Source organism: Pseudophryne corroboree, chromosome 2 (assembly GCF_028390025.1).
Source record: "Pseudophryne corroboree isolate aPseCor3 chromosome 2, aPseCor3.hap2, whole genome shotgun sequence".
Lineage (NCBI taxonomy): Eukaryota > Metazoa > Chordata > Amphibia > Anura > Myobatrachidae > Pseudophryne > Pseudophryne corroboree.
The window spans coordinates 828,543,492-828,570,865 of record NC_086445.1 but is presented as its reverse complement, the minus strand read 5'-3'; the positions used below and the strand labels follow the sequence as shown (position 1 = coordinate 828,570,865).

Below are 27,374 nucleotides of genomic sequence, written 5' to 3'. Positions count from 1 at the left end.
CTTTCAAAAAGAATTGGCTTCAGTCCCTGAAGTCCAGACTTTCGTTAAGGGAGTGCTGCATATACAGCCTCCTGTGGTGCCTCCAGTGGCACCGTGGGATCTCAATGTGGTTTTGGACTTCCTAAAATCTCATTGGTTTGAACCACTAAAAAAGGTGGATTTGAAATATCTCACATGGAAAGTGACCATGCTTCTAGCCCTGGCTTCTGCCAGGAGAGTGTCAGAATTGGCAGCTTTATCTTACAAAAGCCCATATCTGATTTTCCATTCGGACAGGGCAGAACTGCGGACTCGTCCGCATTTTCTCCCTAAGGTGGTGTCAGCATTTCATCTGAACCAGCCTATTGTAGTGCCTGCGGCTACAAGTGACTTGGAGGACTCCAAGTTACTGGACGTTGTCAGAGCATTAAATATATATATTGCAAGGACAGCTGGAGTCAGAAAATCTGACTCGTTGTTTATATTGTATGCACCCAACAAGATGGGTGCTCCTGCGTCTAAGCAGACGATTGCTCGTTGGATCTGTAGCACAATCCAACTTGCACATTCTGTGGCAGGCCTGCCACAGCCTAAATCTGTAAAGGCCCACTCCACAAGGAAGGTGGGCTCATCTTGGGCGGCTGCCCGAGGGGTCTCGGCATTACAACTTTGCCGAGCAGCTACGTGGTCAGGGGAGAACACGTTTGTAAAATTTTACAAATTTGATACTCTGGCTAAGGAGGACCTGGAGTTCTCTCATTCGGTGCTGCAGAGTCATCCGCACTCTCCCGCCCGTTTGGGAGCTTTGGTATAATCCCCATGGTCCTTTCAGGAACCCCAGCATCCACTAGGACGATAGAGAAAATAAGATTTTACTTACCGATAAATCTATTTCTCGGAGTCCGTAGTGGATGCTGGGCGCCCATCCCAAGTGCGGATTATCTGCATAAATTGTACATAGTTATTGTTAACTAATTCGGGTTATTGTTGAAGGAAGCCATCTTTCAGAGGCTCCGCTGTTATCATACTGTTAACTGGGTTTAGATCACAAGTTGTACGGTGTGATTGGTGTGGCTGGTATGAGTCTTACCCGGGATTCAAAATCCTCCCTTATTGTGTACGCTCGTCCGGGCACAGTACCTAACTGGAGTCTGGAGGAGGGTCATAGGGGGAGGAGCCAGTGCACACCACCTGATCGGAAAAAGCTTTACTTTTTGTGCCCTGTCTCCTGCGGAGCCGCTATTCCCCATGGTCCTTTCAGGAACCCCAGCATCCACTACGGACTCCGAGAAATAGATTTATCGGTAAGTAAAATCTTATTTTTTTTTACTTCAATTTCTTTTGAACTTTTATTTCTTTCGGTATGCTGTTTGGGCAACAGCATACCTGCACAGTGGGTGTTAGAGGGGGGGAGTCACTGGCCTCTTAAGGTGCAGAGCCGCTACCCCGCTGCAGGACCACCGTCCTGAGGGGCTGTTTGTTCAGCAGTGCATGGCGCCTTGGCTGCCACAGCATGCCGCACACCCCTAACGCTGCCTGATGGTGATGATCGGTGGTGATTACACACTGGGGACCCTGCTGGGGGGTCCCCCGATTCACTGTGCGGCAGAAGCACGGGTGAGGCGTACGGGTCCCTCCTGGTGGGGGCCCGCTGTGGCTCCTGTGTGAGACTGGCAAAATACTTTGTACCAAGCATTTATGTGAGGCTACAATCACTTAGGAGACATGGCTAGTATAAAGATTACACAGCTCCGGCACCATACCGGGGGGGTGGAGCTACATCAGAGCAGGCTCAGCGGCTTTTTGGCGCCTTCCTCTGCATAAGCAGCAGCAGCCTCAGACCGCTCCTCCATAACGGTCACACGCTGGATCACTGGTACCTGGTGTAGAGGGGGAGAGGCCATGCAAGGGGGTGTGGTCATGCAAATCAATGGGCGTGGCCATAAATCATCATTTAAGTGGGCAGTCCGGGCTGCAGACGTTATTACAGGGGGCGTTGGCGGCCCGCAGCGTCACTGTCGGAGATGTGGGCTTCCCCCAAGCTCTTTCCCACAGCGTGGAGAACTGGAAGCGGGCAGCTGTTTTAGTAGGGCGCCGCAGAAAGGGCAGGGCGAATTTAGCCCTTTAAAAATCTGGAAGGGCGCGGTGCCCTGCTTAAAACAGCCTAGCGTGAACACTCTGCCATTCATTCCTGAGCTATTCAAATTCATTAAGGTCTTTCGGGTGATATGACCTTAGTTACTACTGTAAGTTTCCTAAAACACATTCAGGACACGGCTAGGGTCCTCTGTGACTCCCTTAAAGTGATTGGCAATATTAATGCTAGGTCATCGACTATGGCTGTGTCTGCGCGTAAAGCCATATGGTTACGTCAGTGGATTGCTGATGCTGACTGCAAACGTAATGTGGAATCTCTTTCCTTTACAGGTGACTGGCTCTTTGGAAGTGAATTGGACGCATGGATCTCCAAAGCTACTGCTGGGAAATCCATGTTTCTCCCTTTGAAGGCTCTGCCTGCTAGGCATACCTACCTGGGCCCGTCTACTCAGTCCTTTCGGTCCTCCAGATTTCGATCTAGGTCCAGGGGGCCTCCATCACAGCTAGAAGCACCAGAGGTTAGCCTAAGAAGCCAGCCGTTGCCGGCTACCATGAACAGAGCATCAGTTCTGCTGCCACAAAGACTTCAGCATGGCGGTGCCCACCCACCACAAGGGTATCTCGTGGTGGGAGCTCAGTTACGTCACTACAGCCACATCTGGGACGGTTACTGCCAAGATGCTTGGGTAAGGGACCTTATCTCTCAGGGTTACAAGCTGGAGTTCGACGGTGCTCCTCCCCAATGATTTTTCAATTTAGGCTTACCAGCTGTAAAAAAATATGGTACGCTACTACTAGCAATAAACAAGTTGGTCCAGTCCCAGGTCATTCTTCCAGTACCCCTGAAACAACAAGGACAAAGTTACTACTCCAGTCTGTTCGTGGTACCAAAACCAGACGGGTCTATGAGACCCATTCTGAATCTGAAGTCCTTGAGTCCTTATCTGAAGGTTATCAAATTCCAGATGGAATCTTTGAGAGCAGTGATCACGTGCCTGGAGCAACAGGAATTCCTAGTGTCCCTGGATATCAAGGACGCTTAACTTCATATCCCAATTTGGCCTGCTCATCAGGCCTATCTGCAGTTCGCCCTACTGAACGATCCACTACCATTTTCAGGCGTTAACATTCGGCTTGTCTACAGCTCCGAGGGTGTTTACGAAGGTGATGGCAGAAATTATGTTTCAGCTCAGGGTCCAGGGGGTCAACATAATTCCATACCTGGACGACTTCCTGATAAAAGCGAGTTTCAGGGAGCTTCTATTGCGCGCTATAGATCGCACTATCCAACTTCTGACTCTCCACGGATGTATCCTCAATCTGCAGCAGTCCCAACTGGAACTGTCTCAGCGGATCCTCTTTCTGGGGATGCTACTGGATACGGTAGCACAGAAAGTGTTTCTCCCAGAGGACAAAGGTGGTCATTCCAACCTGATTGTAGCTGTGCTAAATTTAGAACAGCTATGATCACTGTCACAGACATGTGGGGGGACGCCCAGCACAAATCTAGTCCGCCCCGCATGTCCGGCCCTACCCCACCGCACAAGTACAAAAGCGCTTTTGTACTTGTAGAATAACTCCAAGCTAGCGAAGCTCCTGCGGCTGGCCGGGAGTTACTTGTCGCTGCCAGGGTCGTCTGCATTGGCCGGACCGCACCCTGAATACGGCGGCCAAACGCCGCTGTGCCGCACCCTCCTGCCCATCGTCCGCCTCTGCCTGTCAATCAGGCAGAGGCGATCGCTAGACAACGACGGCCGTCTGGCATGCGCCGGCGCACTGCGGCACCGGCGCATGCGCAGTTCTGACCCGATCACACCTCTGCGAAAAACTGCAGCGTGCGATCGGATCGGAATGACCCCAAAGAGAAGACATTTCAAGAAATCGTTCACATGGTTCTCCGACTTGCTTGATTATCCATTCATCTTTGCATAAAATTGTTGGGAAAAATGATGGCCTCGTACAAGGCATTAGTTTGGAAGGTTTCATGCTAGACCTTACCAATTGGACATCCTGAACAAGTGTTCCGGTTCCCGTCTTCAGATGTATCGGATGATTCGGCTGTCACCCCAGGCCATGATTTCACTCCTGTGGTTTCTACAGTCTTCCAACCTGCTGGATGGTCGACGTTTCGGGATTCAGGTTTGGATCCTCCTCACGACGGACGCGAGTTTGAGAGGATGGGGAGCTGTCACCCAGGGGGCGCAGTTCCAGGGCAGGTGGTCTACCCAGGAGTCCCCTCTTCCGATCAACTTCCTGGAACTTCGGGCCATCTTCAATGCTCTGATTCAGACCTCCCCTATGCTCCGGGTTCGGGCGATCCAGGTTCAGTCGGACAACGCCATGGCTGTGACGTACATCAATCGACAAGAGGGACAAATAGGGCCTGCATGCGGGAAGTGTCAAGAATAATCTTCTGGGCAGAAAGACATGCAAGAACACTGTCTGCAATCTTCATTCCGGGAAACTGGGAAGCGGACTTCCTGAGTCGCTACGATCTCCATCCAGGGCAGTGGGGACTACATCCTCAGGTGTTTATACAGGTGATCGACAGTTGGGGCTGCTCACAGATCGACATGATGGTCTCTCGCCTCAACAAGAAGCTTTGCTGCTATTGCTCGCGAACCAGGGACCCTCAGGCGAGCGCAGTGGATGCGCTGACGTCACCTTGGACTTACCAGCTGGTCTACCTATTTCGTCCGATTCCGTTGATCCCAAGGGTGCTCAAGCGGATCAAGATTGCTTGCACTCCTTGATGCCTGATTGGCCCCAAAGAGCGTGGTACATGGCTCTTCTGGACATGTCCGTAGAGGACCCTTGGTCTCTGCCACTAAGAAGGGATCTTCTTCATCAAGGACCGTTCGTCTACCCGGACTTACAGCAGCTTCGTTTGATGGCATGGAAGTTGAGCGGAACATCCTAGCTCACAAAGGACTTTCCAAAAAGGTCATTGCCACTATGGTGCAAGCCAGAAAACCTGTGACATCAAAACACTATCATATCTGGCGGAGATATGTCTCTTGGTGCGAGGAACGCACATATCTGTCTACAGAATTTCACTTCCTGCAGACTGGAGTGGATAAAGGCTTACGTCTTGGATCCACTAAGGTCCAGATTTCAGCTCTTTCCGTCTTCTTCTAGAGGAAGTTGCCTATCCTGCCTGAAGTTCAGACCTTCTTGCAAGGGCTGCTTCACGTACAACCGCTGTTTGTGCCGCCTACGGCACATTTGGATGCGGTGTTACGCTTTCTACAGTCCTCCTGGTTTGAACCTCTGATGACGGTAGAAGACAAGTATCTCACGTTGAAGACGGTGATGTTACTGGCCCTGGCTTCTGTGGACGTGTTTCAGAATTGGGGGCCTTTTTGTGTAAAAGTCCCTACTTTGTATTTTATGACAACAGAGCAGAGCTCCGGACTAGACAGCAGTTGCTGCCGAAGGTGGTCTCTGCATTTCACTTGAATTACATATTGGGGGTAATTCCAAGTTGATCGCAGCAGGAAATTTTTTAGCAGTTGGGCAAAACCATTTGCACTGCAGGGGAGGCAGATATAACATGTGCAGAGAGAGTTAGATTTGGGTGGGTTATTTTATTTCTGTGCAGGGTAAATACTGGCTGCTTTATTTTTACACTGCAAATTAGATTGCAGATTGAACACACCACACCCAAATCTAACTCTTTCTGCACATGTTATATCTGCCTCCCCTGCAGTGCACATGGTTTTGCCCAATTGCTATCAAAAATCCTGCTGCGATCAACTTGGAATAACCCCATTGTGATTCCGTCCAGTTCTGGCACTTCCATTGGATTGCAGTGCGAGCCTTGAAAATCTATGTCGAGAGGACGGCTTGGATCAGAGATGGATTCCTTGTTCGTGCTTTATGATGCGCAAAAAAGGGTTGCTCTCCTTCAAAGCAGTCTATTGCTCCTTGGATTCGGCTTACTGTCCAACAGGCCTATGTGTCGGCAGCCTTACCTGTTCCTAAGTCTCTGAAGGCCCACTCTACGCAATTAGTGGGATCTTCCTGGGCAGCTGCCCGTGGAGTCTCGGCCTTGCAACTTTGCAGAGCTGCTACCTGGTCGGGGAAGAACACTTTTGTGAAGTTCTACAAGTTTGATACCCTGGCCAAAGAGTATACCCAGTTTGGGTAGGCAGTGCTGCAAATGTCTCCGTACATTCCTGCACGTTCTGGAAACTTTGGGACATCCCCATCGTACTAATCTGTCCCCAATATCCCTTATGGATGCTAGAGAAAATTGGATTTTAAATACATACCGGTAAATCCTTTTCTCATAGTCCATAAGGGATATTGGCGCGCGCCTCTGTGCGTTGACTTTCTGCAGGTTCTCTGTTATGTGTTACCTGTTCAGCTGTTGCTGTTCCTGTTACCAGCCGTTGCTGGCCCGGTTATGTTATGGTGTACTGGTATGTAAATCTCACCACACTTATTGTTAAGTTCCTTCTCTCAAGTATGTAATTCTCCTTCCTGCACTGTTTTATATATAACTGACCTGTAGGAGGAGGCATAGAGGGGAGGAGCCAGCACACCCAGTTTAAGAAATTGAAAGTGCACTGGCTCCTTTGGACCCGTCTATACCCCATCGTACTAATCTGTCCCCAATATCCCTTATGGACTACGAGAAAAGGATATAACAGGAGGTATTTAATATCCCTTTTTTACTTTCACCACATTGGCCAAAGGTATTGATATAAAAATATTAAACAGATTGACAATCATTTTGTTAACAATAATTGTGATGTCAACAAGACAGAATTAATCACAACATTATCATTAAAAGACAATCATACTGATAATACAGAATTGTGTACAATAATTGCTTCTGATTCAATCTCTTCACTGAGGTCAGAAAGACCTGTAGATAACTAACCAACGCGTTTCGTCCACAGTCAAATTACTTGTCTAAAGTAATTTGCATCCAAATCTGCAGTCACTGCAGATTTGGATGCAAATGACTATAGACAAGTTTAAAATTTTCTGTACAACACTTATCATGAATATTTTTTCTGCCATATGCCATTGAAGCATTTTGTACTGGTAAATATTTCTGTACAACCAATTGTCTGAATTCCATTTTCCACTATGTACTACTAAAGTTTCATGTACTGAGATAAATTTGTGGGATTCAATTAATCAGATAGATGCTTTATAGACCTGTTTAGAATAATCCAATAACTGTATAGATACTAGAACCTTGAAGAAGTCCTATGGACGAAACGTGTTGGGTAGTTATCTACAGGTCTTTCTGATTTCAGTGAAGAGATTTAATCAGAAGCAATTATTGTACACAATTCTGTTTTATCTGTACGACTGTCTTTTAATGCTAATATTGTGACGAATTCTGTGTTGTTGACAGCACAATTATTGTAAAAAAAAATTATATGCCAATCTGCTGTTCATTTTACGAATACAATTTTATCTATAAAATTAATATTTTTATATCAATACTTTTTGGCCAATATGGTGAATATAAAATGTACAGTTGGTGTAACGTCTATATATACACAATATTCTTTCAGCTGCCACACAATATTCATCTAGCTCCCTTTAGGATTCTGCTTCTATTTGTGTTTTCTAAGTTTTACCCATCTAACATGGTACGTCCTGAGGTAGAGCTTTTATTTTACAGTGCATAGTAAGGTCTAAGTGTTTTTATCTATATATTGTATATGTATTTATATATGTTTTAATCCAGTCCCTGCTTTTCTAGTAACGTTATGTCTTTTTGTGCCACTAGATTCTGCTGCATACCAAGGAGATGGTGCAGAAGGTAAGTACATTTGCTTTTGTGTGTGTGTGTGTTTCCTCTGCCTCTTTTTTTTTTTTTTTAATCTGTTAACAAAAACAAACATACAAAACAAAAAAGGCCACACCTGGCGAAGTTGTTGTGCATTACAAAACTGTAACCCAAACAAACCGGAAAGCAGTTCTCTTTAGATGCCTATTTACCAATGTAATCCTTACTAATGGATTATAGCTTCATTCTTTCTCTAACACAGATATGATGGAGCGCTGCTTGAAGCCTGTGTGCGAGTCTTTCCAGCAAATTAGCAACAGTGTTAATTAGAGTTTACTTGCAGTTCCGCTATATTGTATGAGCTGCAGTGTTGTTTATTATGATTGTTTTTCTGGCTCCCTTCATTTTCGGCTAAATAGTTTCAGCATTATATACTATTCTGAGCATAAAATATGCACTTTTGTCTGTGGCTTGGCTTCTGACAGTTAACTCTTTTATGGAAAGAATTAATATTTTTATGGAGCAGACAAATGTATTATTTTTTGGATAGTGATGTATACTTGATACTTGCACAGTACTAAAATAATTATAAAATATATTTTTACTGTAATTTCACATAGGTACTGGAATGTATACTTCACCGCTTAATTAGATATTTTCTTGTCTGGTGTCTCTCTTAATCTACTGTACATTTAAACAAAATTGATACCTTTGTGTAATCTTTGTAACGTGCTAGCACTTGTGTCAATAAGGGGCATATTTACTAAGCAGTGCATTTTTTTATTTTACAAATTGTTCAAATACTTAATGCAAAGAAAACCTAATTTTGCATTTATTAACTTTCTTTCCTCTCACTCACTGCTTGACCCATTCCAGTCTAGTTTCCGTTCTCTCCACTCCACTGAAACTGCCCTCGCAAAAGTCTGCAATGACCTCCATGCAGCCAAATCTAAGGGCCGCTACTCTCTGTTTATTCTTCTTGACCTCTGCTGCTTTTGACACTGTGGACCACCCTCTCCTTCTGCAAATCCTTCACTCTCTTGGTCTGCGTGATTCTGCTCTCTCCTGGCTGTCCTCCTACCTCTCTGATCGTTCCTTCTCTGTCTACTCTCATGACCCTACCTCCCCCCCACTTCCACTAACTGTTGGTGTCCCCCAAGGCTCTGTTCTTGGTCCTCTCCTTTTCTCCCTTTATACGTCCTCTTTAGGTGAACTCAGTTCTTTTAGCTTTCAATATCACCTCTATGCTGATAACACTCAAATCTACCTTTCCTCTCCTGATCTCTCCACAGCTTTCCTCACTCGTACCTCCAACTGTCTTTCTGCTATCTCTTCCTGGATGTCCCAGTGCTTTCTTAAACTCAACATGTCTAAGACTGAGCTGATAATTTTCCCACCCTCCTGCACAACCTCTCCTCCCACAATCTCATTATCCATTGATGGCACGACTATCTCCTCTAGCCCCCAAGTACACTGTCTTGACATTCTCTTGTCTTGACTTCTCCCTCTCCTTCAAGCCACACATTCAGCACCTCTCACAAACCTGTCATTTTCATCTTAAAAACATTTCCAGGATCAGACCTTTTCTCACACAGGATGCCACTAAAACCATTATTCACTCACTGATTATTTCCAGATTGGATTACTGTAATCTCCTCCTAACTGGCCTCCCTGACAATTACCTGTCTCCACTCCAATTTATCCTCAATGCTGCAGCCCAGCTCATCTTCCTCACCAAACGCACTACATCCACCTCCCCTCTCTTACAAGCCCTTCACTGACTTCCCTTCCCTTTCAGAATCCAATTCAAACTTCTCACACTCACTTACAAAGCACTCACCCATTTACATCTCTGACCTTATCTCCCTTTACTCTCCCACCCGTCCTCTTCACTCTGCTAATGCACGTCGCCTCTCTGGTCTTCTGATTACTTTCTCCCGCTCCCATCTCCAAGATTTTTCACGTGCTGCTCCCTTTCTCTGGAATTCTTTACCTCTCCCCCTCAGACTCTCCTCCTCTCTACAGAACTTCAAATGGACCCTTAAGACCCACTTCTTTACCAAACCCAGGCAAATCTCATCCTAACCTTCTGTCCCTTGCTCGGTCTACCCCATCTGTGTAACCCTTGTTTGTCTGCCCCTACCCTTTAGAATGTAAGCTCTCACGAGTAGGGCCCTCTTCCCTCATGTGCTTATCCTTTTCTTTAATAATACTCAACTGCCCAATTTCTGCAGTTTTTTGGCCACCTTGGAACTTATCTCTATGTCGTTTACTGGTGTAGTTATGCTTAGTTACCCTGTACTTGTCCTATATTGTCTTCAACTGTAAGTCACTGGTTTCCTGTTTTGATTATGTGCATATGTACTCTGTAATTGGGCGCTGTGGAACCCTTGTGGCGCCATATAAATAAAGAATAATAATAATTATTGCACTTTTAAATTTGACCAGCAGAATCTGTAAAAACTAAAGGTTTTGATAAGCCACTGCTTATTAAATTTGCCCCTACTTGGTAAATATAAGTGAGATGGTATGCAGTAGAGTACATTGTACAAACATTGTGCAATGCGAAAGAGGGAATATGGTGAGAGAATAGTCAAATGTAGACATTGTGATAGGAAACAATTATTTGGTAGAGAAACGGAAATGAGACAATTGTTTGACAGATGAGGCGAACCTCATCAGTTTTGCATAATAATTTACTGTATTCAGGATAAGATTTATCACCGATTATCCCATGGAGGACTTAAGCTTTCACCATGTTAAATATTCTCATTTAAATCATATTTCCAGACTTTCCATTCTCACTCCTGAGATTCTTAAAGCAGGTGCACATCTTCCAGTGGTGCGGTGATGCAAAGTAATGATACATCACACCACTGTACAAACTATGCTATCTGCTGTATGATTGTGCAATTTATTATTACATGCTGCTTGTTACTGCACTACATTGGCTGTGGAATCGTCCCGTTGGACTGGCAGCACATCCATTGGGACAATTCAATGACCGAAGGCCGGGAACAATAGGTATGGGTACACAACACATGATGATTTTGATAAATCGTTCTGATCCGCGTCGGAACAATATATTGGATGGTAGATTGTATATTGATCTCAAGCTTTAAAGTCATCAATTTTCAAGTGTGACAGTCCTACAGGATGTTTCGGGGTCTGCCTGAACATCCTTTGTTGTTATTCCTCACTGGCCTTGTTCGCCGAAACATTTCCACCTCAGACAGGATAGTTTTGTTTGGTTGTGCAGGTCTCTGGAAATTGTCTTTGAACCCACTTGTTACGGATTCCAGGAAATCCCACCATTCCATTCAGCCCCGTATCTTCAGAACTAATGTTCCACACACTATGCACGTTCCTGGATGGCATACTGGTACATAAAATACATAAGATACACACACAAGTATGTTGTGTTATGTTTGTTTTTAAACACCCTGTATGTTAACCCTGTCAAAAAAAGTTTCTTCTACATTTTTACTTTTTCTCTAACGTCCTAGGGGATACTGGGATGGTATTAGTACCATAGGGTATAGATTGGGTTCATTGGAGCCTTGGCACTTTAAAAATCTTCAGTGTGTGCTGTCTCCTGCCCTCTATGCCCCTCCTACAGACTCAGTTTAGAAAAATGTGCCCAAGGAGCTGGGTGCATTCTGTGGAGCTCCAGAGAGTTTTCTTCAAAACTTTATTTTAGTTTGTTATTTTCAGGCAGCGCTGGCTGGTACCAGTCTACCTGCGTTGTGGGCAGTGTTAATTGTCCGGATCCCTGCTGACAGGACAAAGATCCTGAGGTGGTGTTTTGCGTTACCCCCAGGGTTGTGCGCGCAATCCAACAGCATGCCGCCACCCCTAACAGAGCTGAAGACTGTCAAAGTCGAAAAATATTGTAATACATACACCATGTACTAACCCCACACACATGCCCGCTGCGCGTGCAATTGTTCCGCCGTGCATGCACATATCCGCAATTTGCGTATGGTCGCTCCCGCGTTCCTGCGCGTGGTATGGGTATTTACGGCGGAGTTTGTGAGCGCATAGAGGGTTATTAGAACATTACATATTTAACCCAAATAGTGCACATTTTAGATATAGTTCCCTTGCACCACATCAGCAAGTATCAACAGTTTAAACGGTTCCAGGACTAAGGGATTCGCCTTTGCATGATAGGAAGGGTCAGACTAAGGTTAGAAGGTGATGTCTAGTATCCAGCTGTAGGGTATTTTAAGGGTAACATTCCGGTGTTGGTTAGAGAAAGATTGCATGTTCCAGTGTATAGTTATGTGCAGAAGTAGAATATAGATATAAACTGTATTTACTGTATATTATGTATACGGCGGGAATCCAGAGGATACCACCCCCAAGAGCAGTTGAGAAAGACATCGCCCACCTTTTCAAATCAACCTATGACCTCTCCTGTAATGTAAAGATGCATCTCAGTGTCCAATGGACAATGAGATTACAGTGACCATTGTATTGTGTGTGGAAGTTGTGTATAAAAAGCCTGTTGTTGCCTGGCCGGTCAGAAGACTCAACGCTATTATCCTGGTGAGCGGAAGACTGGTCCAGGTTGCGCAAGCGATTATTCTCACGTATGTACATTTTCTGTAGCCATTATTCTGTTGTAGATTTATCTTGTTAGCCTGTAGTGTATAATTTGTACTGTTATCCCTTTTGAAATAATCCACTGTGGCCTTAGAACCCTGTGGTTAACTACATATCGGTGTTGTGTCCTCATTTCCCTGCTAGGGTTTAAAGCGTATTTCACTATATAAGGTTTAAGAGTGTATTGATAAGGTGTACGCACTGCGGGTACTTTATACCGTCAGCGCTACTTAAGGTTTAAGGTATAACATCATTGCAGTGTTTTGCTGCATTAAAGGTTTAAAGTATAATCATATCATTACATTGTATTACTAATAAGGTATAAAGGTTATCAATTGAGTGTGCGCGCGCTGTGTGTACTTTGTACCCCCAGCGCGGCATTGGTACTCTGAGACCGTACAACTTACGGGACTCTACGCAAATAGCGTGCAAAGTGCGTAGCGTGTATATTCAGTCTAGCGGCCGTAGCGGCTCCAAGGTAAAAGTGTATTTAGAGGTATAGCTTTATGGTTTAAGATAATATCGACATTATCAAGACGCTGGTGCGGTGAGTACAGAAACCGGGTTCCCAGTTAGTGGCTCCCCAGTTATGGCGGCATAAGGGTGCAGCGGGCTTGCAACGCTGCAGGCTGCGGTGTATGCTGCATATCCACAGACTGGTGCTGGTGCAGTAAAGGGGTTTTAACCTAATTTTCTATGCAAATATAATGAAAGCCATATTAATATATATATAAATATCTTGCAGGAACTGTGCGCCATTGAGGGGGCGGGGCTTCCCGTAGAGCTGGACCAGCCGCTCAGAAGGTGCCATTTCCTGCTGCATCAGACTCCAGGCTGCATGCAGGGAAGCCCTGCTACTCCAAGGACCCTTAAAAACACCTTGTGCTGGTACCAAAGGGGTTGTAGAAAGGGGGGGAGCAATATGTATTGAAAGTGAAACTAGTTCCCTTTTCTAAGGCTCTAGTTCAGGGCTGGCCAAACCAGTCCTCGAGATCTACCAACAGCTCATGTTTTCCAGGCCTCCTGGAGATCTGTAGAATTGTCAGTTAGGAATGAATGCAGCACATCTTACTTAGTAATGACTGCACCTGTGCACCAGCTAGGTAGTCTGGAAAATGTGAACTGCTGGTAGATCTCGAGGACTGGTTTGGCCAGCCCTGCTCTAGTTTATGCCCGGCTAGCCTTTGCTTTAGCTGTTGAGGCATAGTGTGCTGGTTCTATTCCTCTCTGTGTCACTCATTACAGGCTGTTTGGGCTTCTGTGTTATTTCACTATTACTGTGTTTTCTCTATCGTCCTAGTGGATGCTGGGGTTCCTGAAAGGACCATGGGGAATAGCGGCTCCGCAGGAGACAGGGCACAAAAAGTAAAGCTTTTTCCGATCAGGTGGTGTGCACTGGCTCCTCCCCCTATGACCCTCCTCCAGACTCCAGTTAGATTTTTGTGCCCGGCCGAGAAGGGTGCAATCTAGGTGGCTCTCCTAAAGAGCTGCTTAGAAAAAGTTTAGCTAGGTTTTTTATTTTACAGTGATTCCTGCTGGCAACAGGATCACTGCAGCGAGGGACTGAGGGGAGAAGGAGTCAACTCACCTGCGTGCAGGATGGATTGGCTTCTTGGCTACTGGACATCAAGCTCCAGAGGGACGATCACAGGTACAGCCTGGATGGTCACCGGAGCCGCGCCGCCGGCCCCCTTGCAGATGCTGAAGTCAGAAGAGGTCCAGAATCGGCGGCTGAAGACTCCTGCAGTCTTCTAAAGGTAGCGCACAGCACTGCAGCTGTGCGCCATTTTCCTCTCAGCACACTTCACACGGCAGTCACTGAGGGTGCAGGGCGCTGGGAGGGGGGCGCCCTGGGAGGCAAATGAGTACCTATAAAGGCTAAAAATACCTCACATATAGCCCTAGAGGCTATATGGAGATATTTAACCCCTGCCTAATTTTTCTAAATAGCGGGAGACGAGGCCGCCGGAAAAGGGGCGGGGCCTATCTCCTCAGCACACGGCGCCATTTCCTCTCACAGCTCCGCTGGTCAGGACGGCTCCCAAGTCTCTCCCCTGCACTGCACTACAGAAACAGGGTAAAACAGAGAGGGGGGGGCACATTTATGGCGATATTTTGATATAACAAAGCAGCTATAAGGGAGCACTTATTATAAGGCTATCCCTGATATATATATAGCGCTTTTGGGGTGTGCTGGCAAACTCTCCCTCTGTCTCCCCAAAGGGCTAGTGGGTCCTGTCTTCATTAGGAGCATTCCCTGTGTGTCTGCTGTGTGTCGGTACGTGTGTGTCGACATGTATGAGGACGATATTGGTGTGGAGGCGGAGCAATTGCCAAATATGAGGATGTCACCCCCTAGGGAGTCGACACCAGAATGGATGCCTTTATTTATGGAACTACGGGATAGTGTCAACACGCTAAAGCAGTCGTTTGACGACATGAGACGGCCGGACAATCAATTAGTGCCTGTCCAGGCGACTCAAACACCGTCAGGGGCTGTGAAACGCCCTTTGCCTCAGTCGGTCGACACAGACCCAGACACAGGCGATGACTCCAGTGGTGACGGTGACGAATCAACCGTATTTTCCAGTAGGGCCACACGTTATATGATTTTGGCAATGAAGGAGGCGTTACATTTAGCTGATACTACAGGTACCACTAAACAGGGTATTATGTGGGGTATGAAAAAACTACCTATAGTTTTTCCTGAATCAGAAGAACTAAATGACGTGTGTAATGAAGCGTGGGTTGCCCCTGATAAAAAGCTGATAATTTAAAAGAAATTATTGGCATTATACCCTTTCCCGCCAGAGGTTAGGGAGCGCTGGTAAACACCTCCTAGGGTGGACAAGGCGCTAACACGCTTATCTAAACAAGTGGCGTTACCCTCTCCTGAGACGGCCGCACTTAAAGATCCATCAGATAGGAGGATGGAAAATATCCAAAAAAGTATATACACACATGCAGGTGTTATACTACGACCAGCTGTAGCGACTGCCTGGATGGGCAGTGCGGGGGTAGTTTGGTCAGAGTCCCTGATTGAAAATATTGATACCCTGGACAGGGACAATATTTTACTGTCGTTAGAACAAATAAAGGATGCATTTCTTTATATGCGTGATGCACAGAGGGATATATGCACACTGGCATCACGGGTAAGTGCTATGTCCATTTCGGCCAGAAGAGCTTTATGGACGCGACAGTGGACAGGCGATGCGGATTCAAAACGGCATATGGAAGTTTTGCCGTATAAAGGGGAGGAGTTATTTGGAGTCGGTCTATCAGATTTGGTGGCCACGGCTACAGCCGGGAAATCCACATTTCTACCTCAAGTCACTCCCCAACAGAAAAAGGCACCGACTTTTCAACCGCAGCCCTTTCGTTCCTTTAAAAATAAGAGAGCAAAGGGCTATTCATATCTGCCACGAGGCAAAGGTCGAGGGAAGAGACAGCAACACGCAGCTCCTTCCCAGGATCAGAAGCCCTCCCCGGCTTCTACAAAAGCCTCAGCATGACGCTGGGGCTTCTCAAGCGGACTCGGGGACGGTGGGGGGTCGTCTCAAAAATTACAGCGCGCAGTGGGCTCACTCGCAAGTAGATCCCTGGATCCTGCAGATAATATCTCAGGGATACAGGTTGGAATTAGAGACAGATCCACCTCGCCGTTTCCTGAAGTCTGCTTTACCAACGTCCCCCTCCGAAAGGGAGACGGTGTTGGAAGCCATTCACAAGCTGTACTCTCAGCAGGTGATAGTCAAGGTACCTCTTCTGCAACAAGGGAAGGGGTATTATTCCACTCTTTTTGTGGTACCGAAGCCGGATGGCTCGGTAAGGCCTATTCTAAATCTGAAGTCCTTGAACCTGTACATAAAGAAGTTCAAGTTCAAAATGGAGTCACTCAGAGCAGTGATAGCGAACCTGGAAGAGGGGGACTTTATGGTATCCTTGGACATCAAGGATGCGTATCTCCACGTTCCAATTTACCCCTCACACCAGGGGTACCTCAGGTTCGTTGTACAAAACTGTCACTATCAGTTTCAGACGCTGCCGTTCGGATTGTCCACGGCACCTCGGATCTTTACAAAGGTAATGGCCGAGATGATGATTCTTCTTCGAAGAAAAGGCGTATTAATTATCCCATACTTGGACGATCTCCTAATAAGGGCGAGGTCCAGAGAACAGCTAGAGATGGGATTAGCACTGTCTCAAGAAGTGCTAAAACAGCACGGGTGGATTCTGAATATTCCAAAATCCCAGTTAATGCCGACAACTCGTCTGCTGTTCCTAGGGATGATTCTGGACACGGTTCAGAAAAAGGTTTTTCTCCCGGAGGAAAAAGCCAAGGAGTTATCCGAGCTTGTCAGGAACCTCCTAAAACCAGGAAAGGTGTCTGTACATCAATGCACAAGAGTCCTGGGAAAAATGGTGGCTTCTTACGAAGCAATTCCATTCGGCAGATTCCACGCAAGAATTTTCCAAAGGGATCTGTTGGACAAATGGTCAGGGTCGCATCTTCAGATGCACCTGCGGATAACCCTGTCTCCAAGGACAAGGGTGTCTCTTCTGTGGTGGTTGCAGAGTGCTCATCTATTGGAGGGCCGCAGATTCGGCATACAGGATTGGATCCTGGTGACCACGGACGCCAGCCTGAGAGGCTGGGGAGCAGTCACACAAGGAAGAAACTTCCAGGGAGTATGGACGAGCCTGGAAACGTCTCTTCACATAAACATTCTGGAACTAAGAGCAATATACAATGCTCTAAGCCAGGCAGAACCTCTGCTTCAGGGAAAACCGGTGTTGATCCAGTCGGACAACATCACGGCAGTCGCCCATGTGAACAGACAGGGCGGCACAAGAAGCAGGAGTGCAATGGCAGAAGCTGCAAGGATTCTTCGCTGGGCAGAGAATCATGTGATAGCACTGTCAGCAGTGTTCATCCCGGGAGTGGACAACTGGGAAGCAGACTTCCTCAGCAGACACGATCTTCACCCGGGAGAGTGGGGACTTCATCCAGAAGTCTTCCACATGCTGGTAACCCGTTGGGAAAGACCAATGGTGGACATGATGGCGTCTCGCCTCAACAAAAAACTGGACAGGTATTGCGCCAGGTCAAGAGATCCGCAGGCAATAGCTGTGGACGCGCTGGTAACGCCTTGGGTGTACCAGTCGGTGTATGTGTTTCCTCCTCTGCCTCTCATACCAAAAGTATTGAGAATTATACGGCAAAGAGGCGTAAGAACGATACTAGTGGTTCCGGATTGGCCAAGAAGGACTTGGTACCCGGAACTTCAAGAGATGATCACGGAAGATCCGTGGCCTCTACCTCTAAGGAGGGACTTGCTTCAGCAGGGTCCCTGTCTGTTTCAAGACTTACCGCGGCTGCGTTTGACGGCATGGCGGTTGAACGCCGGATCCTAAAGGAAAAAGGCATGCCGGAAGAAGTCATTCCTACTTTGATTAAAGCAAGGAAGGAAGTAACCGTGCAACATTATCACCGAATTTGGCGAAAATATGTTGCGTGGTGCGAAGATCGGAGTGCTCCGACGGAGGAATTTCAACTGGGTCGATTCCTACATTTCCTGCAATCAGGATTGTCAATGGGTCTCAAATTGGGATCTATTAAGGTTCAAATTTCGGCCCTGTCGATTTTCTTTCAAAAAGAATTGGCTTCAGTCCCTGAAGTCCAGACCTTGTTAAGGGAGTGCTGCATATACAGCCTCCTGTGGTGCCTCCAGTGGCACCGTGGGATCTCAATGTGGTTTTGGACTTCCTAAAATCTCATTGGTTTGAACCACTAAAAAAGGTGGATTTGAAATATCTCACATGGAAAGTGACCATGCTTCTAGCCCTGGCTTCTGCCAGGAGAGTGTCAGAATTGGCAGCTTTATCTTACAAAAGCCCATATCTGATTTTCCATTCGGACAGGGCAGAACTGCGGACTCGTCCGCATTTTCTCCCTAAGGTGGTGTCAGCATTTCATCTGAACCAGCCTATTGTAGTGCCTGCGGCTACAAGTGACTTGGAGGACTCCAAGTTACTGGACGTTGTCAGAGCATTAAAAATATATATTGCAAGGACAGCTGGAGTCAGAAAATCTGACTCGTTGTTTATATTGTATGCACCCAACAAGATGGGTGCTCCTGCGTCTAAGCAGACGATTGCTCGTTGGATCTGTAGCACAATCCAACTTGCACATTCTGTGGCAGGCCTGCCACAGCCTAAATCTGTAAAGGCCCACTCCACAAGGAAGGTGGGCTCATCTTGGGCGGCTGCCCGAGGGGTCTCGGCATTACAACTTTGCCGAGCAGCTACGTGGTCAGGGGAGAACACGTTTGTAAAATTTTACAAATTTGATACTCTGGCTAAGGAGGACCTGGAGTTCTCTCATTCGGTGCTGCAGAGTCATCCGCACTCTCCCGCCCGTTTGGGAGCTTTGGTATAATCCCCATGGTCCTTTCAGGAACCCCAGCATCCACTAGGACGATAGAGAAAATAAGATTTTACTTACCGATAAATCTATTTCTCGGAGTCCGTAGTGGATGCTGGGCGCCCATCCCAAGTGCGGATTATCTGCATAAATTGTACATAGTTATTGTTAACTAATTCGGGTTATTGTTGAAGGAAGCCATCTTTCAGAGGCTCCGCTGTTATCATACTGTTAACTGGGTTTAGATCACAAGTTGTACGGTGTGATTGGTGTGGCTGGTATGAGTCTTACCCGGGATTCAAAATCCTCCCTTATTGTGTACGCTCGTCCGGGCACAGTACCTAACTGGAGTCTGGAGGAGGGTCATAGGGGGAGGAGCCAGTGCACACCACCTGATCGGAAAAAGCTTTACTTTTTGTGCCCTGTCTCCTGCGGAGCCGCTATTCCCCATGGTCCTTTCAGGAACCCCAGCATCCACTACGGACTCCGAGAAATAGATTTATCGGTAAGTAAAATCTTATTATTTCACTGCTATTGTGTGTTTGTTCTGCAGTACCAAACATGTCAGGTAAAAAGGCTGTATGTACCTCATGTAGCACAAAGGATTCCCCTACTCCAGGTGGATCTCTGATGTGTACTCAGTGCACTTCCCCCTCTCAGCAAAGCATCACACAGGAACCAGCATGGCTGGATTCTTTTACATGAATGATATCTAATATTAATTCTGAATTGGCTACTGCCAGGCAGGAAAGACAAATGCTTAAAAAAATCTGTGGATGCTTTATTAGTTCATAACTCTGACCACAGACCAGCTTCTGTGCCCCCCCTGTTGGTTTCACAGAAACGCACACTCCCACAGGTGCTCCAATCTGACTCTGACATGCCAGATTTGGAAGAGGGAGAATTATATGGGGACAAAGGTGACATTACTCTGTCTCAGGGTTTAGAAGCCCTAATATATTCTATTAGGGATGTCTTCAATATCCGAGATAAGGAGGCGGAACCTGATGAAAAGTCTTTTTTCTCCTTCATCCACTAGGGGCCACTGGAGCGTAGTTACAATGGGGAAATAGTAGGCAGTAATTGGGAGCTGGCACTTTAAAATTCTAACACTGAGGCTAGCTCCTCCCCTACTATCTCCCCTCCAAGCCAGTCTTAGTTAGTGCCCGAGGTGAGCTGGTTCACTTGGGTTTAGCTGAAGAAATTTTTCTTTTTTTCTTTATTATTTTATTTTTCTTTCTTCCACACACAGACAGGCAGCTCTGCCACTGCCAGTCTGCACCGCAGGAGCTGCCGGCGGGGTCCCATCGCAGCTGCGTGCGGCTCGGGATGGGCCCCGGCTGAGGGAGACACTGAGCTCTCCTGAGTTGGCCGGACACCGCTGCGTGCGGCGCGTGTCGGGGCTGCTCCACCAGCAGAAGATTCCGGCAGCATGGCAGCGGTGAGTATAAGTGAGTGCGGCGCGAGTCGGGGCCGCTCCACCAGAGCGGTAAGTCTAAAAAGGGGCCGGACACCGCTGCGTGTGGCGCGTGTCGGGGCCGTTCTGTCGAGCAGATATAAAGTACGACGCCTGACGGAACTACAGGACAGCGGTGAGTACAATCTCCCCCCTCCTCCAGACTGATAAATTATTTTATACTGTCAGTTTTTAGTGGGTGCATTATGTGGTGGTTGGTTGGCTCCCCTATACTCCCCAGTCATAGACAGGCTGGAGGGTATCAGATGTGCACTTGGTATTTTTACAACATTAGTGAGAGCTTCAGCCCGCTCTGTAAGCGGGCTCAGCGCTCTCCACTCCCCGGCTGCAGCAGAAGGCAGCCGGGTGATACATCCCGCTTATTTTTTACAGTGGAGGCTAGGCGCTCTCCGCTCCCCGGCCGCAGCATACAGGCGGCCGGGGAGATACAGGGCGCTTCCCGCTTAGTGATCATAGCGGGTTTTCAGTTTAAATTTGGCGCCGAAAGGGGGGGCGGAGCTAACTCCCGCGCTGTACGGCGGGCTCAATCCTCCGCTCTCCGGCCGCTCCAGCACGGCCGCTACAGCAGCGCTTACATCCTCCGCTCCCCAGCCGCTACAGCAGCACTTCCAGGTCCTCCGCTCCCCGGCCGCTACAGCACCTCCGCTCTCTGGGCCGCTCTAGCAGTACCCTAGCCGCTACAGCGCCGATTACGGGCCTCCGCTCCCTGGCCGCTGCAATGAAGGTAACGGTGGGGGTGAAGCTTGTTCCCGCTTTGCTCAGCGGGCTCCCGGCGGCGGTTCCCAGCGCTCATTGTCAGGCAGCAGAGCCTGTCTTAGGGGGATTTTAGTTTTTTTCTGTGCAGTGCTGACATGTTTTTTTTGTCTCACCTTGGCTACATTCCTCCCGGCGGGGGAGTCCTCTGCCAGACATTTCATAAAGGCTGTAGATCAGGGAACCTGCTCTATAACAGAGGGGCTCAGCTCATTAATGATTAAAATCTAGTATGCAATATTTATTTACCCTACAGTATTTCACATAGACCGTATTTATCTACCCTGCTGGGTTCACTGTGTGAGTGTGTGGGTGTGGGTATATGTGTATATATATATATACATATATCTATATGTATGTGTATATCTATATATATATATATGTATGCATACAATACCATATGTAGGGGGTAAAACCACTTCCGCAATGTTTTATAATAACAAAATACCGAAAACATCTGGTGCACCTAAATAAGCGGTGCACTACATACAGGCGGGGTGTTACCTTCCCTTTATTATTCCTTGGTGTCACTGGGTACTAATGATATTGGTAATTTGGGGAATGTGTATATATCAGACAGTGTGGCTCAGCACACTAATCCCCTAAACACCCAACCACAGAGGCCTGGGTCCAAGTACCTCCACAGATACTTTAAGGCATCAGACAAATAGCGCTGCGGCTCAGTACGCTAGCAGCGGGTTGGAATTCCCCCCCAAAAAAAACAAACAACAACTTTAAAGGGAGCTCCTAAGACTCCTGTCCCACAGCGCAGCGCTACTGGTTCAAGTCTCCGCTGCTCCAGAAAGTTTATTTGAATCGTGTCGGTCACTACACATTATAGTGCAGACCTTACATAGGGCTCGGTTTATTTAACCCACCGTTTCTCCTTTCGTTTGTCTCACCTGGGATAGTCAAAAAGAATTCCCTCTTAGGTGTGAAGTATGCTGTGGAGCCATCTGCTTAGCCCTCCACGCACCTGCAGGACACTCCTGTTTGAACGGCTCAGATTATACAGGTAATGTCACTGTTAACCAGAGACCTTGTACGTCATTTCCCCTCTCTAGGTTTCTAAATGAACCTTGATAACCTTCCATGTTACACGACTCGGCGGTGGAAAGGCCTCTCTGGGAGGAGGCGAGAGATGTCCAGGATACGGAGGATGTCTGGTTTCGGTGTAGTCTGAACCTGTGTCTCAGAATATCCAGGTGCATTATACAGCAGTTCGTCTGATACTGCAGATAAGGGAGGCGGACACGTCAGGTCCATCAGGGTTCGACGCCGATGGCGAAATGGTCCAGTTTCGGATGGGCTGAGCAGGCTCCGGTAGGCGGCTTGCAGACACCCGAATACACAATTTCAGGTATCAAACAATGTTGGTTTCTCTGACGTCCTAGTGGATGCTGGGGACTCCGTAAGGACCATGGGGTATAGCGGCTCCGCAGGAGACTGGGCACAACTAAGAAAGATTTAGGACTACCTGGTGGGCACTGGCTCTTCCCACTATGACCCTCCTCCAGACTTCAGTTAGAATCCTGTGCCCGGCTGAGCTGGATGCACACTATGGGCTCTCCTGAGCTCCTAGAGAGAAAGTATATTTTAGGTTTTTTATTTTACAGTGAGATCTGCTGGCAACAGACTCACTGCAGCGAGGGACTAAGGGGAGAAGAAGCGAACCTACCTAACTGGTGGTAGCTTGGGCTTCTTAGGCTTCTGGACACCATTAGCTCCAGAGGGATCGACCGCATGGAACCGGCCATTGATGTTCGGTCCCGGAGCCGCGCCGCCGCCCCCCTTACAGAGCCAGAAGCAAGAAGAATCCGGAAAATCGGCGGCAGAAGACATCAGTCTTCACCAAGGTAGCGCACAGCACTGCAGCTGTGCGCCATTGCTCCTCATACACACTTCACACTCCGGTCACTGAGGGTGCAGGGCGCTGGGGGGGGGGCGCCCTGAGAAGCAATAAATACACCTTGGCTGGCAAATATATCACAATATATAGCCCCAGAGGCTATATATGTGATAAATACCCCTGCCAGAATCCATAAAAAAGCGGGAGAAAAGTCCGCCGAAAAAGGGGCGGAGCTATCTCCCTCAGCACACTGGCGCCATTTCTCCCTCACAGCTCCGCTGGAAGGAAGCTCCCCGGCTCTCCCCTGCAGTCTACACTACAGAAAAGGGTAAAAAAGAGAGGGGGAGCACTAAATTTAGGCGCAATATACATATAGCAGCTATAAGGGGATATAATTTAGTTAATCCCTGATTTATATAGCGCTCTGGTGTGTGCTGGCATTCTCTCTCTCTGTCTCCCCAAAGGGCTTGGTGGGGTCCTGTCTTCTGTCAGAGCATTCCCTGTGTGTGTGCGGTGTGTCGGTACGGCTGTGTCGACATGTTTGATGAGGAGACTTATGTGGAGGAGGAGCAGGTGCCTATAAATGTGTTGTCACCCCCTGCGGGGCAGACACCGGAGTGGATGGACTTGTGGAAGGAATTACGCGAAAGTGTCGACTCCTTACAAATGCGGGGCAGCCGGCTTCTCAGCCCGTGCCTGCCCAGACGTCTCAAAAGTCATCAGGGGCTCTAAAACGCCCGCTACCTCAGATGGCAGACACAGATGTCGACACGGATACTGATACCAGTGTCGACGACGAAGAGACTAATGTAATGTCCAATAGGGCCACTCGTTATATGATTGAGGCAATGAAAAATGTTTTACACATTTCTGAGGTGACCCCAGGTACCACAAAAAAGGGTATCATGTTTGGGGAGAAAAAACTACCAGTAGTTTTTCCCCCTTCTGAAGAATTGAATGAAGTGTGTGAACTAGCGTGGGCTTCCCCCGATAAAATATTTGGTAATTTCAAAAAAATTACTAATGGCGTACCCTTTCCCGCCAGAGGATAGGTCACGTTGGGAAACACCCCCTAGGGTGGATAAAGCACTTACGCGCTTATCCAAAAAGGTGGCACTGCCGTCCCAGGATACCTAAAGGAACCTGCTGACAGAAAGCAGGGGGCTCTCCAGAAAGCTATATATACACACACTGGTATTATACTGAGACCAGCTATTGCCTCAGCATGGATGTGCAGTGCTGCAGCTGCATGGTCAGACTCCCTGTCAGAAAACATTGACACCCTAGACAGGGACACTATATTGCTAAACGTAGAGCATATTAAAGACGCTGTCTTTTACATAAGAGATGCACAGAGGGATATTTGCCGGCTGGCATCAAAAATAAGTGCACTGTCCATTTGTGCCAGGAGAGGGTTATGGACCCTGCAGTGGACAGGTGATGCAGATTCTAAAAGGCACATGGAAGATTTGCCTTATAAGGGTGAGGAGTTGTTCGGGGATGGTCTTTCAGACTTAGTGTCCACAGCAACAGCTGGGAAGTCAGCATTTTTGCCACATGTCCCCTCACAACCAAAGAGAGCACCGTATTATCAGGTGCAGTCCTTTCGCCCCCAAAAGAACAGACGGGGTAGAGGCGCGTCCTTTCTGCCCAGAGGCAGAGGTAGGGGAAAAAAGCTGCAGCATACAGCCACTTCCCAGGAACAAAAGTCCTCCCCCGCTTCTTCTGCTAAGTCCGCCGCATGACGCTGGGGCTCAGCATGCGGAGCCAGGTATGGTGGGGGGCCGTCTCAAAAACTTCAGCAATCATTGGGCTCGCTCACAGGTAGATCCCTGGATCCTTCAAGTGGTATCTCAGGGGTACAGGCTGGAATTCGAGACATCCCCCCCCCCCCCGCCGTTTACTCAAATCTGCCTTACCAACGACTCCTTCAGAAAGGGAGGCTGTGTTAGAGGCAATTCACAAGCTGTATTCCCAGCAGGTGATAGTCAAGGTGCCCCTACTTCAACAAGGACGGGGTTACTATTCCACAATGTTTGTGGTACCGAAACCGGACGGTTCGGTGAGACCCATTTTAAATTTGAAATCCTTGAACACATATTTAAGAAAATTCAAGTTCAAGATGGAATCGCTCAGGGCGGTTATTGCAAGCCTGGAAGAGGGAGATTACATGGTATCTCTGGACATCAAGGATGCTTACCTGCATGTCCCCATTTACCATCCTCACCAGGAGTACCTCAGATTTGTGGTTCAGGATTGTCATTACCAATTCCAGACGTTGCCGTTCGGCCTGTCCACGGCACCGAGGGTATTTACCAAGGTAATGGCCGAAATGATGATACTCCTTCGGAAAAAGGGAGTTTTAATTATCCCATACTTGGACGATCTCCTGATAAGGGCGGGGTCCAGAGAGCAGTTGTTGGTCGGCGTAGCATTATCTCAGGAGGTGCTACACCAGCACGGTTGGATTCTGAATATTCCAAAGTCTCAGCTGGTTCCGGCGACACGTCTACTGTTCCTGGGGATGATTCTGGACACAGTCCAGAAAAAAGTGTTTCTCCCAGAGGAGAAAGCCAAGGAGCTGTCATCTCTAGTGAGGGGCCTCCTGAAACCAAAACAGGTGTCAGTGCATCATTGCACGCGAGTCCAGGGAAAGATGGTAGCTTCCTACGAAGCGATTCCATTCGGCAGGTTCCATGCCAGAACCTTTCAGTGGGACCTGTTGGACCAATGGTGTGGATCGCATCTTCAAATGCATCGGTTGATAACCCTGTCTCCAAGGACCAGGGTGTGTCTGCTGTGGTGGCTGCAGAGTGCTCATCTCAGAGAGGGCCGCAGATTCGGCATACAGGACTGGGTCCTGGTGACCACGGATGCCAGCCTTCGGGGCTGGGGTGCAGTCACACGGGGAAGAAACTTCCAAGGACTTTGGTCAAGTCAGGAGACTTCCCTACACATAAATGTTCTGGAACTGAGGGCCATTTACAATGCCCTAAGTCAAGCAAAGCCCCTGCTTCAAAACCAGCCGGTTCTGATCCAGTCAGACAACATCACGGCAGTCGCCCATGTAAATCGACAGGGCGGCACAAGAAGCGGGACGGCGATGGCAGAAGCCACAAGGATTCTCCGATGGGCGGAAAATCACGTGTTAGCACTGTCAGCAGTGTTCATTCCGGGAGTGGACAACTGGGAAGCAGACTTCCTCAGCAGGCACGACCTCCACCCGGGAGAGTGGGGACTTCATCCAGAAGTCTTCCAACTGATTGTAAACCGTTGGGAAAAGCCACAGGTGGACATGATGGCGTCCCGCTTAAACAAAAAGCTAGAAAAATATTGCGCCAGGTCAAGAGACCCTCAGGCGATAGCTGTGGACGCTCTAGTGACACCGTGGGTGTACCGGTCGGTTTATGTGTTCCCTCCTCTTCCTCTCATACCCAAGGTACTGAGGATAATAAAGAAAAGTGGAGTAAGAACTATTCTCATTGTTCCAGATTGGCCAAGAAGGTCTTGGTACCCGGAACTTCAAGAATTAATCTCAGAGGACCCATGGCCTCTGCCGCTCAGACAGGACCTGCTGCTGCAGGGGCCCTGTCTGTTCCAAGACTTACCGCGGCTGCGTTTAACGGCATGGCGGTTGAACACCGGATCCTAAAAGAAAAGGGTATTCCGGAGGAAGTCATTCCTACGCTTATTAAAGCTAGAAAAGATGTAACCGTACAACATTATCACCGCATATGGCGAAAATATGTTGTGTGGTGTGAGGCCAGGAAGGCCCCAACGGAGGAATTCCAGCTAGGTCGATTTCTGCACTTCCTACAGTCAGGGGTGACTATGGGCCTAAAACTGGGTTCCATTAAGGTCCAGATTTCGGCTGTCGATTTTCTTCCAAAAAGAACTGGCTTCACTGCCTGAAGTTCAGACATTTGTCAAGGGAGTGCTGCATATTCAGCCTCCTTTTGTGCCTCCAGTGGCACCGTGGGACCTCAACGTGGTGTTGGGTTTCCTAAAGTCACATTGGTTTGAGCCACTCAAAACCGTGGATTTAAAATATCTCACGTAGAAAGTGGTCATGCTTTTGGCCTTGGCTTCGGCAAGGCGTGTGTCAGAATTGGCGGCTTTGTCATGTAAAAGCCCCTATTTGATTTTCCATATGGATAGGGCAGAATTGAGGACTCGTCCCCAGTTTCTTCCTAAGGTGGTATCAGCTTTTCACTTGAACCAACCTATCGTGGTGCCTGCGGCTACTAGGGACTTGGAGGACTCCAAGTTACTGGCTGTAGTCAGGGCCTTGAAAATGTATGTTTCCAGGATGGCTGGAGTCAGGAAGACTGACTCGCAATTTATCCTGTATGCACCAAACAAGATGGGTGCTCCTGCTTCAAAGCAGACTATTGCTCGCTGGATTTGTAGCACAATTCAGCTTGCGCAT

General features: G+C 47.8%; 1 protein-coding gene across 5 annotated transcripts in view; it reads left to right on the top strand.

Annotated features, from left to right (window-relative positions):
- POLA1 (DNA polymerase alpha 1, catalytic subunit) overlaps nucleotides 1-27,374 on the top strand; it is a 1,252,649-nt gene that overhangs the window by 593,735 nt on the left and 631,540 nt on the right. For all 5 annotated transcript variants that reach the window (XR_010241483.1, XM_063955699.1, XM_063955698.1 and 2 more), the window contains exon 26: nucleotides 7,832-7,864. Coding sequence is in view for 4 of the 5 variants with exons in the window: in XM_063955699.1 (XP_063811769.1) it covers nucleotides 7,832-7,864 (33 nt within the window). In the remaining variant the exon portion in view is untranslated. The remainder of the gene's footprint in view (nucleotides 1-7,831; nucleotides 7,865-27,374) is intronic.